At 40.0% G+C, this 16,462-nt stretch overlaps 1 protein-coding gene across 5 annotated transcripts in view; it reads left to right on the top strand.

Annotated features, from left to right (window-relative positions):
• The window catches only part of FAT3 (FAT atypical cadherin 3), a 648,153-nt gene that overhangs the window by 534,126 nt on the left and 97,565 nt on the right, over nt 1-16,462 (top strand). For all 5 annotated transcript variants that reach the window (XM_032359439.1, XM_032359437.1, XM_032359438.1 and 2 more), the window contains 2 exons: nt 12,822-13,097; nt 15,529-15,739. In XM_032359439.1, the coding sequence (XP_032215330.1) occupies nt 12,822-13,097; nt 15,529-15,739 (487 nt within the window). The remainder of the gene's footprint in view (nt 1-12,821; nt 13,098-15,528; nt 15,740-16,462) is intronic.

Here is a 16,462-nt window from a genome sequence, read left to right as displayed (position 1 = left end):
TACTGTTATTAAAAAAAAAAAAAAGCAAAAGCATAGGAGAGAACAACCTAGGAAAGGATTCTATCAATGATATTGTATAACTTAGCTGTGACTGTTCATGCATGGAAAAGTGATAAGTATTTTCTTCCTGATCATTGACTGTAGATTGCCCTCTTAGACAACAAAGTCAGCTTTCCTTGAATTTACATAGAAGAGGACATGTACATCATCTGAGTCAACACACCATTATATTCTTCACCTTTTCACTTTTCAGTCTCAGAGAGTTAGAGCTAGACACACCAAGGAGTCCAAGTTAATTCCACAAACTCAGATGAGTTATATGTTCAAGGTCACACAGACTTCATTAAGTACAAGGACTGAGATTTGGGTGCCCTGCATCCCATCTCTGGTTCTAGTCTCTGTGCCAGTGGTCCTTCATCCCAGCTGCTCAGGGGAATCCCCTGGTCGTGGGACATAGGTATTAAAACGAGTGAAGCCTGGGCCCCACCTGCAGAGATCCTATAGGATTCTAACTAACAAGCAGCCAGGGGTGAGGACCACTGCTCGGACTTTGGCATGTGAGTGTTGATGAAATAGCATTCAGAGCAAGGATGAGAAGAAAATCTCTGGGTGAAATTAAAATAGGGTTAGATATCAGCGGGGGAAGATTTACCCCAAATACAAGATTTTTTTTGTCTTCTATATTAGGACTGGCATACACACTTGTCCTATACCCCTTCCATTCTCCCTACTTCTCTCTCCTGTCCTCACAACCCCAGATGCCATCACTCATCAATCACGGTCCTTCTCCTTTTCAGCCCAAATTGTGTTCTGAGACTCCTCAATGCAATGCTTCAGGACGTGAAGATGAAATCATTGCCAATCCCAAAGTTAGCAAGTGTGAATTTGTTGAAAACGTGATGTATGCTCTTGTAACTATGCAGGTTTAAAAAGGAGAGAGGGGGATCTTTTCATGTGCTGCCCCTAAGTTTGAAGTGGTTTCAAAACTATGATGAGACTTTCTCCTTTGAGGCTCTGCATAATCATAAAATAGTGAAATTTTAAAGAAACAGTAGGATTTGTTCTCACTTTTACTTCTTTACTTTTTGCCTTTGTTTACTTTACTTTTTACTTTTCACTCAAGTTAATGGACCCCCAGAAAGGGGCCATCATGTGCAGAAGACATGGCAGCCACTGTGTGATGTCTCTGTATCCTTCAATCCATGTCTTCTCCCTAGGACGCTGTACAGCCCTGACTACCTACGAGATGCCCACTGACACCTGTTGCACCAGTGTAACGACTAATAATTATCCCATTCACTCTTAAAATTACCCCAGTTGGGACAATAAATTATATGGCTGTCCTACTTACATCTGCACTGCTTTAGAGGATTTTCAAGGCTAAAATACAGACTCCTGGAAAAGACAGCATGGTAGGGATCCTAGGGACTCAATCTAAAAGCAAGCCCCAAAGACTAAGACAAAAACAACCCACTTGTGGGGTACTTGGGTAGCTCAGTGGATTAAAGCCTCTGCCTTCGGCTCAAGTCATGATCCCAGGGTCCTGGGATCAAACCCTGCATCGGGCTCTCTACTCAGTGGGGAGGCTGCTTTCCCCTCTCTCTCTCTGCCTCCCCCCCCCCCCCCACCTACTTGTGATCTCTGTCTGTCAAATATATAAATACAATCTTTAAAAAAAAAAAAAAGCAAAACAAAAACAACCCACTTGCAGTATTGCTAAGTCTTTATCTCTCATTCACTTTTGGAATTCGCCAGTTCTTAGCATAGTCAACCTCAACTTTTTAGCACCACTTAAAAACACAAGACGGATTTGAGTAAAATACAAATAGAGCATGGAGCCATATTCATTCCCACACTTTTCTCCAGGGTTTTACAACAATTGAATGAAATGGTAAGTTGGTGTGTGCCCAGAATGTTCTAGATACACATGAAATATGTTTACGATGAGTGAGCGAATGGTAGGTTGGACACAGCTAGCAGGGTCTGCATGGCAGATATGCCGGATCTTGAAAGCACACAACTGATTCATGTTAACTGAAAAAAAAATTATCAATGAAACTTTTCTTTTAGACTTTCATTAGGACCAGATGAGAAATCACTGAACAGCGTGTATTCCACAAGTATTTCTCGGGTTTGTACCATGTGCTAGGAGCTATGCTAGATGCCTGAGGTCACAGTGATTCAGAATTTTAAAACCAGATGACTGATAGGCACACACTCTTTAAAAGTTAACTTGGAAGCATATATTATCAGACTTTGAATGTACACATTGTTCAAGTCCTACTTTGGCTGATTTTTAGTTCAGACTAACATACATATCTCTAGAGCAGATGGGAAAGTGGGAGAATGGGGGTGAACTTGGAGGTTTCCTTTGGCAAGGGTGAGCTAAGTAGGTTAATGAAGGATAGCAAGAGATTTTCTTGTCAAATCCTTCCAAGTCACTCTGTGTCTCCAGGGTCTCAAGAAGTGAGAACTAACCATTTCCAAGTATAAACTTGTGTGTCATCATTATTATCACCAGAAAACCATTACTCTGTCCATAAGGCTGTGTTTGGGCCTGAACACCCACCCAGTCCCTGTCCATCCTATGTCAATCCAGGCCTCTGCTCACATTTGCCACAGAACCTCTGACAATAAAGACAGAAGGAGTTCTCTCAATTAGTCAAAGCCCTCAGTATCAAGGACATTATTACAAAAAGATGTTTTGGTAAAGAAAAGGCATTCTAGATTTCTTTTAGAAATCACTAAAGCACACTCCAACCCATGACCCAAGGCCAACTTCATGATTCCATCATCAAACAGTACCCTTCACCATATAACTAAATCAATGTTTTGTAGCCCAAAACACCTGTTCAGTTTTTCCTTTGGGAACTTTTCTTTCCTTTGTTCCTTTGGAATCATAAAACATCTATGACAAGGGCTTCAAATCAGCCAGAAACAACATGTAGAATTTCACTTCACAAATGTCATCTCTATCAGAGCCTCAGGGATCTCTGTGTCTACATGAAAACCCTCCCTTCATCTTCCTTTTTGTTCTTTTGTCCCAACTTGTAGGATTCTTGTGCCTGGTGGCAAATAAATATCCTTTTCCTTACTAAGATTCCCTAGCATGAGTACACAATATAACAAGATTCTGCAGATTTCGAGTTCTAAAGATTCAGATGTACTAAATGAGCACGTAAGATGAGTTTCTCCAGCTGGCATAGGAAGAGAGGCAGCGAAGGGGGATGTCAGAGATTCCAAATGTGAGATGATTTGAAACCTCATCACTAGTTCAGTTGGGGAGGGGACAACATGGCAAGGAACGAAGGTAACCTTGAGGTGCTGAAAGGGGCTCTAGCTGACAGCCCACAAGGAAATGGGAACCTCGGCCTCTCACCTCAAGGCACTCAATTTGGTTAATAACCTGAATGAGCCTGGAGCTGACTCACCCCCAGAAACTTCCAGAAAGGAACACATCCCTGCTGACCTCTTCATTTTGGCTTCGTGGGACTCTATGTAAGAGTCTCATGAACAAGCGAGCCACACTGTACTCAAACTTCTGACTTGCCAAGCCAGGCGATAACAAATGGGTGTTGTTTTAAACCAGGTTTGTGGTCATTTGTTATGTTAGAAATAAGAAACTGTTGTCATCTTCATTTTGCAGAAAAGGAAACTGAGCAAAGCAAGTTTATGTAACTTGAGTAGGTCAGGATTCAGAGGTAGGTAGCTAGATTCCAGAACCTTCTCTCTCAACCACTGCCCTGAGCCGCCTCTCAAAAGCAAGGGTAAATCTTTACTACCTGATCTAAGGTAGCCACCTTAGAACACTTAGCCAGAGAAACCCACCTGACTCTCCTGGTTATGAGGGGGACACCTGTTACGATTGCTGCCTGGGGAACATAATGCCACCTGTGACTAGTAGAATGTCTCATAGCCAACCAGACATGCTGGGGAGAGAGCAAAATATCCCAGTCTCCTCAGAGCCTCCACTTAGCCAGATGCGTTTATGTGCCACAGGGACACACATTACCAAGAATGAGAAATTACGGGTTTTAAAAACCTTCCCCATACATCTATCAAGTCCATCTGAGCTACTGTATCTTCATAACAAATTTAAATAAATGCAGAACACGGCTCTTCCAAAGGACCAATGGATAGAAATATATAGTAATATATATTGACTGGTTTTTGCCTAATGACACTTAACCAAGCTTCTTTCTTGTTTTATTTTCCTGTCTTACTGGGAATAGTTAAATCAAGTATTATCACTACACTTACTTTTCTAGTGAGAAACTGGCACACACATGGGTTGGGTGGCTATCCTCGGCGTACACAGGTAACGAGGTCCAAACCCACTTTTTCCTTCTCAAAATCAGATTTCAGAAACTTTTCCCTACACTTCTATACATGATTCATTAGTGGCAGCATCTGGTATAAAGGAAGGAGCACTGACCTTGAATCAGATGACCCAAGTTCAAGTCAGCACTGAACTACTTCTTGTCTTTGTTTTCATGAAATGTAGTACTGTCTTTGTGAGACTCAGCTTCTTCTGTAGAATGGGGATAACACCTTCCATACTTTATAGGTTATTATCAGGATAAAATAAGATTTTTTGAGCTATCTCAAGATCTGTGATGTGCTGGACATATGCAGCTGTTATTATTAGTCTAATCCTCAACTTAAAATTGGAATAATATACCTGATAGCTATAAGATACTGTGTGTGTGCCTTTCATTGTTATTCATGAAAGACAACAGAGATATTCATGCCCAAATAATAATATAAAAATTACATTGATTTGATTCAGGGGCTTGTGATTTATGCTTTTGTGATTTTAATATGCTTTTCTTATTCAAGTCTTGCTTTGATTTATAAAGATATGAAAATCAGTTTGTATTTGTATGCTCCATAGCCAAACCTGAGATTAAAAATCTCTTTCAGATAATCTCCAAAGTTCTTCAGCTCCACAAAAGCAGTTAATTGAGTTAATGAGCCAGAGAGGTTTTCTACCAAAAGAGTGTATGCACTGGGACTGAGAGGTCTGGTTAGCCTTGGTTAGCCTTGGTTAGCCTGGTTAATGTTCCCTGGGTGGACCTTGCCCTCCACAGCCGTGAGGATTCCATTCTTTTGTCTTGGGATGTGTTGGGATGTGTTGGGAGTTCCTAACTGGCCTTCTTCCTCAAAAAGCAGACTTTGTCCTGAAGACTTAGACTCTGTCTTACCCTTTCCCTCTACCTTATACCTGCTCAAAGGCCGGTGAGGATAGGAATGAATCCTTTTGCCAAAGCTGCTCCGTGATTCCCTAGATGAAGAACTCCCAAGGGATACCTTCGTTGTCAAAGCTTTTCTTTCTCTTCTTTAGTGTCATCTCCCTCTTAGTAGATGAGAAAGGAAGTAGCCACGAGCCTCCTTATACATTTACATTAGGAAAATACTGGAACTAGTACAATTAACATAGAGACTTAAAAAAAAAGGCAGCAGGGCAGGTTTCTAAGGTGGGACTTTCTTATTTTTTTTTTTATATTTTTAAATATATAATGTACTATTAACCCCAGAGGTACAGGTCTGTGGATCACCAGGTTTACACACGTCACAGCACTCAAGGTGGGACTTTCTGTTAAAAAAAAATAGTAATGATAAAAGTTCACTATATGTCATAGATCTGTGCCTAACAACTTACAAGTAAATTAATTTTTGAAGATGGATTCCAATTTTAAAGGCAGCAGGGAACTTTCTATTTAGAATAATCCTACGATTAATATTCCCCAAATGACAATGATCATGTCAATTATCTCTCATGTCAGGATTACTGTATAGCAAAGCATATAATATTTGCACATGTAATTGTTCACATACATGTTAGTGCTTTTATAATTAGTGTGTATATAATTTAAGGGTATATGGAAATGATATAATGGAATGAGTGTCAAATTTGACTCCATATGACCAAGTTTAAGTCTAGCCTTGCCATTGGTACTTTGGGCACAACCTCTGACTTCTCTGATTCTCATTTTTCCCATTAATACCCTGAGGACCATAAAGTTTAAGACACATATATGATATGGATTGATACATTGTTAAACAAACATACCGACATTTTTTTCTATATACACGTTCAAATACAAGACTTGTAAACCTGGGGAGATTAAAAGGGGCACTACCTTTGACATCACAACCATTGAGTTTTTTAAGTATGGTTTTGAAATGCCAAGAGGGGCATAACAGAGGTTCGGTAATTTAAGACTTAATTGGTTCTCATAAAAGACGGAGGCCTTACCCTCTAACACACCCCATGGACACTTCATTCCATGAGCCTTTGTAAAGCCAGGCTTGGCATCTACCCAAACTTAGCTTCGATGAGCTTGCAAAACCCAAAGTGTTTGTGGGGAGCAGCATTGAATCCAGCTCTGAAGAGACTTCCTACATTCAGGTTTCCTCCCACTTTGATTCCATTGTACTTCCTTAGGCCTTTCAATTACCATTTTGAGCACAACGTCTTTGAGGGTTACTTTGCTTTGTTTGTTAGTTCAGGAGCTCACAAATGGCCCCAACTGTGGGAAATAAAAAGCAAATGAGGAAAAGGAAGTCTTTGACAGAGAAACACTTGTTCTGACTGTAGATTAGGCTCAAGACAAAGCAAGCAGAAAGAGGCAAGCTTTTCAGGAGCACGTCAACTTAAAAACTTTGTGAAGGTCAGGGCAGCCTTGCTGGCTGGAAAGGCTTTTTTATTCCGTTAATATAACTGCTTCTGTGAACACAAATATTTTAGCATCTTGACTAAGTTAACTTGAACTTTTTAAAAGGAAGAATTGGCAATCAAAGAATCTAGTATGACTTCCAAATAGAGTGAAGATTAGAAACAATACCTAAAACTCACAGCACACTTCTTGCTTCCCCCCTCCTTTTTTTTTTTTCCATAAACTCCAGGCAAATCTTGTTCCCATGTCAGACTCACTCTGTGGGCAAGTCTTCCTGACACAGAGGTCATAGCACTGCCCTTTTCTTTTCTTCAGAAAAGCTCATATGCACCAAAGTGAATGACCGTGCAGAAATTTATAGGGGGAGCCGTGGTCTGACCACATTTATTTTAAAAAGTAAATAATTTTGTAGAATGCAGCCAAATGCCTGCATATTACTTTTCAAGGACAATTGGTAAAAGTTTTCCTGCTAGTCAGTAATAAGACAAGAAGGTGACCATCTTCACTACTATTTAACATTGTGCTATAATTATTAGCCAGTGCAAATAGATGAGATAAAGCAATCTGTGTTATAAAATTTATAAAGAAAAAAGGTAAAAGAAATTTAATCCTTCAACATGGACTCCCTGGGGTTTGTGCATTTTGGATATATGAGTTTGGGTGGTTTTGTTTTGGTTTGGTTTGTTTTTGGGAGAGTCCTTTCACACCCATGCAAGAGCTGGAGACAGGGGAAGGGAAGATGGAGAGGGAGAGAGAGAATCCCAAGCAGGCTCCATGCCCAGCGCAGAGCGAGACATGGGACTGTATCCCACAACCAGCCAAAATCAAGGGTCAGACACTTAACCAACTGAACCACCCAGACACCCCTCAGTGCTTTTAATAATTAAGATAGTCCCCAATTCAAGAAAACTCAACAAAAATAAAGGAGCTTTTGTTAAGTACTATAAAAATAAAGTATATCATCATTGATGTAATTGCTGCTACTATTATTACTACAATGTGTAAGAGTTTTATTGTTGTCATTGTTATTATTAAATTATACTATTAATATTATGATCATCATCATCTTTATAATCATCATTTCACCTGGATCATGGCCTAAGAGAATAAAGTCTGTGGTATCAAAGATTTTGTGATATAATTGTGGTATCTCAATCTATGCCTAAAGTACCTACATATACCAAGATACCAAATATTTAACTATGATAGTTATCGAGTGCCTGTGAAGTATCCATCCCTGAGCTAGATGCTGGGTATGCATTGATGATCTCTGAAATTTATCTATAATCCTAAAATCAACGTTCTCAGCACCCCGTGTTCATTCCCTGACATGTGCAGAGCAGCCAAATATTTTCCCTGCTATTGTTGAACGAGGTAATGTTCTACCATCTTGTCTCAGCTCTCATACTATGTACAAGTGTCCTATTTGCAGTCTATTTAGTGCCACATTTTTTTGCATTTTGTGTTCTTTGTTGGTAATCTCATGATTTGAAAGACCCCAAAACGTAGTACTGAAGTGCAATCTAGTGTTCCCAAGTGCAAGAAGGACGTAATGTGCCTGAAAAGAAAATATGTGTGTTCGATGGGCTTCATTCAGGCATGACTTACAGTGCTGTTGGTTGGAGAGGCTCTCTCTCTCCTCTTCTCCCTCTGCCCCTCCCTCTGCACACATAAAGGATCAGTTCTCCTAGAGTTAACCTATCCTTTTGCCATAAAGCAATTTAAAACACTATCAATTTTTTGTCAGGTGCTATACCAGTCAATTATAAAATTCATTTTGAAGAACAACAAAGTAAGCATAGCCTGGAAAACCCTTAAGAAGAACAAAGAAAGGGCCTAACTTTTCCAGTTAATACATTCTGTAAAGCCTTTGTAATTGAAATATTTTATATTGACATATGAAAAGACAAATAAACAATGAAACACAATAGAAAATCCAGAAATATACCATTTGCATATGTAGCTTTAGCATACAATAAAAGCTTCTCAAATCAGTGGGAATTTGATGGTCTTGTAAAAAGTGGTATTAAAATAAAGGGAAAGCCATGTGGAAAAAATAAAACTGGATCCATTCCTCACATAATATAGGAAAAATTCCAAATGGAGTAGAGCATGTAAGAAAAGGAAACATGCAAGTGCTATTTTTTTAAAAATGAGTGTATTCACCTGTAACCTGAAAGTGTACAAAATATTCTAAACTATGACTCAGCTTCCAGAAACAATAAGGGAAAAGACTGATGTATTCAATTCCATGAAAATAAAAATAAAAGCTTTTGCATGCCCCCCGCAAAAAAAAAAAAAAAATCACCATAGCAAAATGAAGTTAAGTGACAAAAATTGAAAACATATTTGCAATTTATATCACCATGCTTCCAAAAATAAAGAAGTAAAAGGCCATCTAACCCATAAAAGAATGAGCTGATATAATTTTCACAGAAAAAGAAATGCAAATGACTCTTAAACATATGAAAAGATGCTCATCCTCATAATAAGAGAAAGACAAATTACAAGTACACTGAAATGCTATTTTTTATCCATCAGATTGGCAAAAAATACAAAAGTTTGAGTATGTATGCTGTTGGCAAAGCTATGGAAGACAGCCATTCTTATATATTGCTATGGGAATACAAATTAATAAAATTTTCGGGAAGAGGAATATGGAAATAACTAACAAAACTATATAAGCACTTATCCTTTGATCCAACACTCATAATTGTAGGGACCCAAGCATAATATAAAAAGACCCGGGCCCAAGACTTCTCTTTGCTCATTCTTTCTAAGAGTGAAAATGGGAAACATCTTACGTGAGCATCAATAGAGGAATGGTTGAATAAACTGTGACCCACCTACTCACTGGAAGAGTATCTCTGTATGGTGTGGGTTAGTCTTTAGAATATGATAATGCAGAGTTTCTCAACAGTGACACTATTGATGTTTCAGGTCAGATCGTTCTTTGTTGTGAGCACAAGCCTGTACATTGTAGGATGTTTAGCAGCATCGCTGCCCCCTATCCATTAGATTCCAGGAACACCCCAACTCCCAACTGGACAACGAAAAATGTCTCCAGATATTGCGAAATATCCCCTTAGGGACAAAGTCATCCTCAATTGAGAATCATTGATATGATGTTAAGTGACATAGCATGTCGGTGTGCCCGGGGTGGGGGGCAGGGGTTGGGGAAATGTATACAATATGTTTATATTAGTGAAAGAGATGGATAAAACATAACATTAAACTTTTAAAAATCATTCACTGGGGGCACCTGGTGGGTGGGTGCCTGGGTGGCCAATTAAGCAACCAACTCTTGGTTTTGGCTCAGGTCATGATCTCAGGGTCATGAGATCAAGCTGGGGCTCCAGGCTCAGGGCAGAGTCTGCTTGAGATTCTCTCTCCCTCTGCCCCTGCCCCCCTCCCACCCTTTCTCTGTCTCTATCTCTCAAATAAATAAATAAATCTTTAAAAAATATCATTACCTATAAGAAAAGAAGTGAATAGGATGAGGGGGAAAGAGACAGAAGCTAAACTACTTTAATTATACTGTTTTTGTAAATTTGACGTTGGTACTTTTACATATAATGTAAAACAAAATTCAATATTAAAACAAGTTTGAAATTTGAAAGTAATTGGAAGCAAATGAACATATATATGTTGATGGCATAGCTACACAAAGAAGAACTCTTCTGTGACTTTAAACATACTAATGTGACTATATATCCCTAGTGCAATAAATCTCAAAGACCAAAAGAACTAAAAATAATATTAAATTGCTTTTGAATGATCATAGTTGTAATGTAATTGCAGTACCAATATTGTATTATTAATTTGAGGCTTGTGTGCATGTATTTCATATAAAACAGTGAATAATTGTGATGATGTCATTCAGCATGAGAAATTTTAGGTTGGGGTTTCAGCGTGGGATACAAATATAAAAAGAATGAGATTAAGTAAAAAACATGATACCCTAATTTTGAATTGGAAGTGTCAGTATGAACTCCTGAAATGATTATTAACAACAAAAGACCTTTGCTGACCGTCCACTGAAAAAAGCTAAATACAATAGCAAATCCAATAGCCATGATCATTCCTAGCACCATTTTCTAATTAAGAAGAAATCAATGATTTTTGGAGAGAGAAATGGATAATGTAAGACTGAGTCAGAAAATGTACAAGGTGACCCTGGAAAAAATCACCAGTAGCAATTATTAGAAAGCAAAGAAGCTATCAAAGACTTTAAGAATTGTGTTGAAAGATCTCAAAGGCCAACTTGAAGAGGCTCCCACTGGCCAAGGAAGGGCCATTCGTGCATCAGTAAGTATAGTACCTGCAACAGACAGAAATATATCATCTGATTAAATTCATGCACTCATACCAATGCTTGAAAAAAAAAATAATGAGTTGGAGAACCAATTTGTTATTTTGAAATAGTAAACGAAGGCAAAGAATGAAATATTAGTTATGACTTTACTACATAAATTGTCCTTCAGAATAAACCACGTAATTGGAAAGAAGTTTCTTTTTAGAACTACTCTACCAAAGAAATGAGGAATAAAACATTACCATTTCATATTTTTAATAAACAAATGTTATCTCTGTAATGATCTTCAGTGGTTGCTAATACCACAAAACAAGGATGATAAATAGATAGTATATATATCCAGATGGAAATATACTGTCTCACTCATTAGAAATTTTTTTTGTCAAAAAAAAAAAAAAGGAAGAGAAAGGAAATTGAATGTGAATCTTATCAAGTCTCCTAGATCAAACTAGCAGTTTGTAAGAAATACAGAAAACAAAGGGACATGGAGAACAAAGGGACATGGGAAGAATGAACAAAATTTGGGCTGTGACACCTTAAGAGAAAATGGTACAGTTTGTTTACCACCAGCAGCAACAACATAAAAATTGCAAGGAAATAAAAGGAGACAGAAGGGGAACCTATAAATTAAAAGATAATTAAAGGACATACCAACCAAATGTAATGTTTGGACCCTATTTACATGTCCTGATTTTTTTAAATATGTTTCTTTTTATAAATATACCTAACACCTTAAAAAATTATAGAACTATGAACACCCTGAATATTTAATATTAAGAAATTATTGTTTTCTTGGTTTAGGTGCAGTAATGGTAGTGTGTATGTGTTTGTGTGTTCATAGTAAGGGTCCCTATCTTTTAAAGATACATACTGAAAAGATGGGATTTGCTTCAAACTAAAATGGGGAGCAGACAGGGATGAATAAGTACATATTTAAAACAAGATTAGCCATAAATTGATCACCATCAAAGCTGAGCTATGAATATGTGAGGGTTCATTAAACTATGACTTGGTTATTTTATTACTATTACTTATTTATGTCTGCCTGAAATGTTTTGTAAGAAAATGCCTTATTAAAAAAAACAACTTGGACATCTGGGAGGCTTAGTCGGTAAAGGGTCTGCTTTCAGCTCAGGTCATGATCCCAGGGTCCTAGGATGGAGCTTCTCTCTCTCTCTTTCCCCCTGCTTGTGCTCCCACTCTTTTTCTTTCTCTGTCAAATAAATGAATAAACTCTTAAAAAAAAAAGAAAAGAAAAAAACTTGGGAATGCCATATTTTCACCATCATCAGTACCATGCTCTTCGCCAGATGTCTCCCATTTGAAGAAGAACCACTGTGTGGGGCCCCTGCAGTTGAGTTCTGATTGCTCTGAGAAAACCACACCTGTGTTTGTGCTTCCCCTTCCTCTGCCTCATTATTAGTCTTACTATCCCATCGCTGTTTCCATGTTGCATCCACTTGAAGGAGCTCATAATAAAACTTAAGATAATAGAAACGTACCAGACTAAGGTCACCTTGTGATCGCTTACATTATGCCTGAGATAGTCCATGGCTTTATCACTCCCAGGGGCCTGTCTCAGCTGTTCAATTAATAGTGAGAATATTGATTAGCTCATAGTTTATGTTCCTGCTTATGTGAACTACTGGTTTATTGTCAGCCTCTAATTATGGAATGTTTTCATATGAGATCTTCCTACATATTGAGATAGCTACTACTGGAAGCTGGGCTCCAAGGACGTGGAGGGAGGAGAGAGGGAGGGGGCCTCTTTATTAGCAATGAGTGAATTGGCATTCACCATCACTCTTGTCTTCTTTTAACTATAGGTATTTATCAAAGTGCTGGATAATAACGATAATGGCCCAGAATTCTCTCAGCCGAATTACGATGTCACAATCTCTGAGGACGTGCTTCCAGATACAGAGATCTTGCAGATTGAAGCCACAGATAGAGACGAGAAGCACAAACTGAGCTACACTGTCCACAGTAGCATCGACTCGGCCAGCATGAGGAAATTCCGGATTGACCCTAGCACTGGCGTGCTCTACACTGCTGAGAGGCTGGACCACGAGGCCCAGGACAAGCATATCCTCAACATCATGGTAGGACCACACTGCTATTGCGCTCTCCTAACACAGTCTGTCACCCTTGGTCTTCAGAAGTATGGGGCCCTTAAATGTTGTAAGTAGGAGTGAATTTGGTCTTCTCACAGCAGGGCCACCTTCGTTTCTGCCTTTTTATCTCCCTGAGGAAAATGGCTACTCTCCTGGAGTGACCAGATATTTATGCCAGACTGAAAGAGTAGATGAGTTCTGCAACAGTGGCTGCTGACAGGCTGACTTGGAAGAGAAGGAACAGGCCATGTTTCGGTAAATCTTCCAGGCTATGATATTGGTTCTCATCCAGAAGATTCTGTGGAAAAGTTTAAAAGAAGTTCCTTGAGAAGTTAATCACAAGGGTAATCATTTACTCAAAATATGCCTTGCTCAGTCCTTGGAAGCATTTAGAAGACTGATTTATTACTTACTGCACTGGCGTTGGATCTGGTCATAAATACCGCCACCCAAAACAGATCTCTCAAAACATACCAGCCTGCGGAGAGTGTTCATTAAGTTTGAATTTGGGTTCATGGGACCTCCAAATTATGTGGAAGTTGCTTTAATTTTAAAATGGAATTTTCTTAGTTCCCATAAATGAGAAGTAGAGATTGATAAGAAACATCCTTGACTAGTTTATTGACCAAAATCTATCCCTTTGACCACCCAAGAAACCTGGGGGAAATCGCACAGCCCCTGCTTAACAGACCCCCTAAGTTTCTTGAGACACAGACTAAACCTTGGGTACTGATTGCTTTTAAAAACATGTTAAGATGCTACCAGTTTCCTAGCAGCTGGAAGTGATGTTCCTCTAAGCACTACTCTTCCTTCTCCCCAAGTCTGGAAACACTCCTGGGCCAGAGGAAGAAGACCATGCCCTTGGAAGTTTCCAGCTGAGAAACATCCTCCCGCCCCAACCCACCCCAGGTGGGAGGAGCAAGAGAGACTCAGAGGGATGATCCGATCCACCCTCTCATTCCTTCAACAGATATTTCTCCAGCACCTACGGTGTACCAAGCACCATTCTAAACCCTGGGAATGGGAAAGAGACAAAACTTCTGTACCCTTGGACATTCCACTGGAGCCGACCTAGGTCTCAATAATCCCCAAATACAGAGGTCAGCTTGGTCCCTGGGTGTGGCAGGCCAGTCTACATGCAGGAGGACTGAGCACACTCACCCCGTTGTTTTTGCATGAGCTTTATTCAGGGGCAGAAACCGTATGCCAAGGACTAACTCCATCCTCACGACTCAGTGCATTTCTGTTCATGCTTTCCTTAACAAACTCAAAATTCAGTTTGGTCACCCTGTATCATTTGTCATGGCTGTAATGGATTATTTAGCGCAAACATGTCCTTTAGGCTGCCTTTCTCCGTGCTAAGCCATTTTAGTCCTTTTGCTCATTCCTTCTAGGTACTTTTTCTGAAAAGCCCTTTTACTTTGATGGCTCTCCTCAGTCTGCTTTCTAATTTCTCCACATCTCTCTGAAGTTATGGAGTCTAAAATTGAACAAACGCAAGGCACACATTTGATTAGCGCAACATAAAATTATAGCGAAATCACACAGTGAGGGTTAAAGGGTTGATTATTTGCAAGTTTCTGGCATATGCAAACCAGGGGAGGCTTTAAAGCAGTCAGGTGGCTCAGTGAAGTCACAAGGGGGGTCTGGCGTTTTAGAAACTAAGGTTTGGTTCATTTTCCTGGGAATCAGGATTCTCTCTCAGTCCTGGGCCTTGCCTTGGAGGCTGTCCTTGCCTGAAACATGCTACCCACACCACCGTTTGGCCATTTCTACTTATTTTTGTTACCTCTTCCAAGAAGCTGAGCGCCCGGTTATCTGCTTCTTATGACTCCCTCCCATTCCGGCACTCACCACCAGGCCTCCTACCCATTTGCTTGTTTCTATCCCCCACCCACCTGTTAGCATCTGGAGGGCAAGGACCATATCTGAATCACTGCTGAACCCCCAAAGCGAAGCCAGGACTTGACAGATAATAGGTGACAATAAATGTTTGTTGAATGAATGAATGGAGGGCAATGCCTGCTTTGCATTTATGAGTTCTCTCACTGAACGTTCGAGTGTCCCTTTCAGAAGAGCGTCCATCCACCATTCCATTAGCAGCTAGATACATGAACGAGAGGGGACCAGCTGTGGGCGGTGGTTCAGAGGAAAGTGCTGTGGCAGCTCCACGAACACAGGCTGAACACAAGCCACGGGCCAGTCATCATGAAATGGGTGTGGCCGCAGCTCTCAGTTTGCTCACCATTAGCGCCCTCCCCTGGTAGCACCATCACTTACCGTGGCCCTGCCCCGTGCCTGGGATGGCATCAAGCACTTTCCGTGACCTACCCCATTTTCTGTTTGCCACAGACATAGCCGTGCAAGTTCCTTGCAACTTAAGATTTTAGTCCTACCACTTCTTGTATTTTGCCTAAAGGTCAGAGATCAGGAGTTTCCTTATCGAAGAAACTTGGCCCGCGTCATTGTGAATGTGGAAGATGCTAATGATCACAGTCCCTATTTCACCAACCCGCTGTATGAAGCATCTGTGTTTGAATCGGCTGCTCTGGGATCAGCTGTTCTGCAAGTGACCGCTCTGGACAAAGACAAAGGGGAAAATGCAGAACTCATATATACCATAGAAGCAGGTGAGAGCTGTTGCACAGATTGCAACATAATGCATGGCTTTTGACCCTCTTCAGTGTTTATCACCATGTGAAATTCACATAGTCACCCTGGAATGGCTCCAAAAGCATTGTGTGGCCAAGCCACTGCCCCAGCTGCGTGATGATGGCTCTATCAAGTTCTTGGCATTTTTGGTAATACGTTTTCCAGCACTCACGGTGAGGAAAGAGTTCCCTTTGATGGTGTTCTCGGTGGTGTTCTTGGATTTTTATGGAATGGAGGAAAGAGAAGAAGTGCATGGTAAGCTCAGTGGCTTTTACCAATAGGTCAACAAGCCATGGCCTCAGACGAAAATAACCAAAGTCTCCCATCTCCTGGGGGCTGCCAGGCTGTTCCATGAATTGAATCCTACATGTCTCGGTGGGAGATACTGAACTGCCTGCTTAAGCAGACAGATGAATTCATACAGGCTCACATTCTGTTAAATCTGAGATTTTTAAAATCAATTTTGACATCCTTAAGGCCAGACTCTACTTCCCTGATGGTTTGAGGATGGACAGGAACAAAACATTTATGACAGAAGAGATGATTGTCCAAGCGAGGGATGAGACTATGAACCTAACAATTACAAATACCCCTTATCTGCTGTATTTTCCCTTCCCCTCTTCAGTCTTTTTTTTTTTTTTTTTAATATTCAAGCCACGTATTTCCAAAATGTTCTGCAACATTATGTCTGTCGTGCATAA

Source organism: Mustela erminea, chromosome 9, assembly GCF_009829155.1.
Source record: "Mustela erminea isolate mMusErm1 chromosome 9, mMusErm1.Pri, whole genome shotgun sequence".
Classification (NCBI taxonomy): domain Eukaryota; kingdom Metazoa; phylum Chordata; class Mammalia; order Carnivora; family Mustelidae; genus Mustela; species Mustela erminea.
This window is presented reverse-complemented; position numbering and strand designations above follow the sequence as displayed.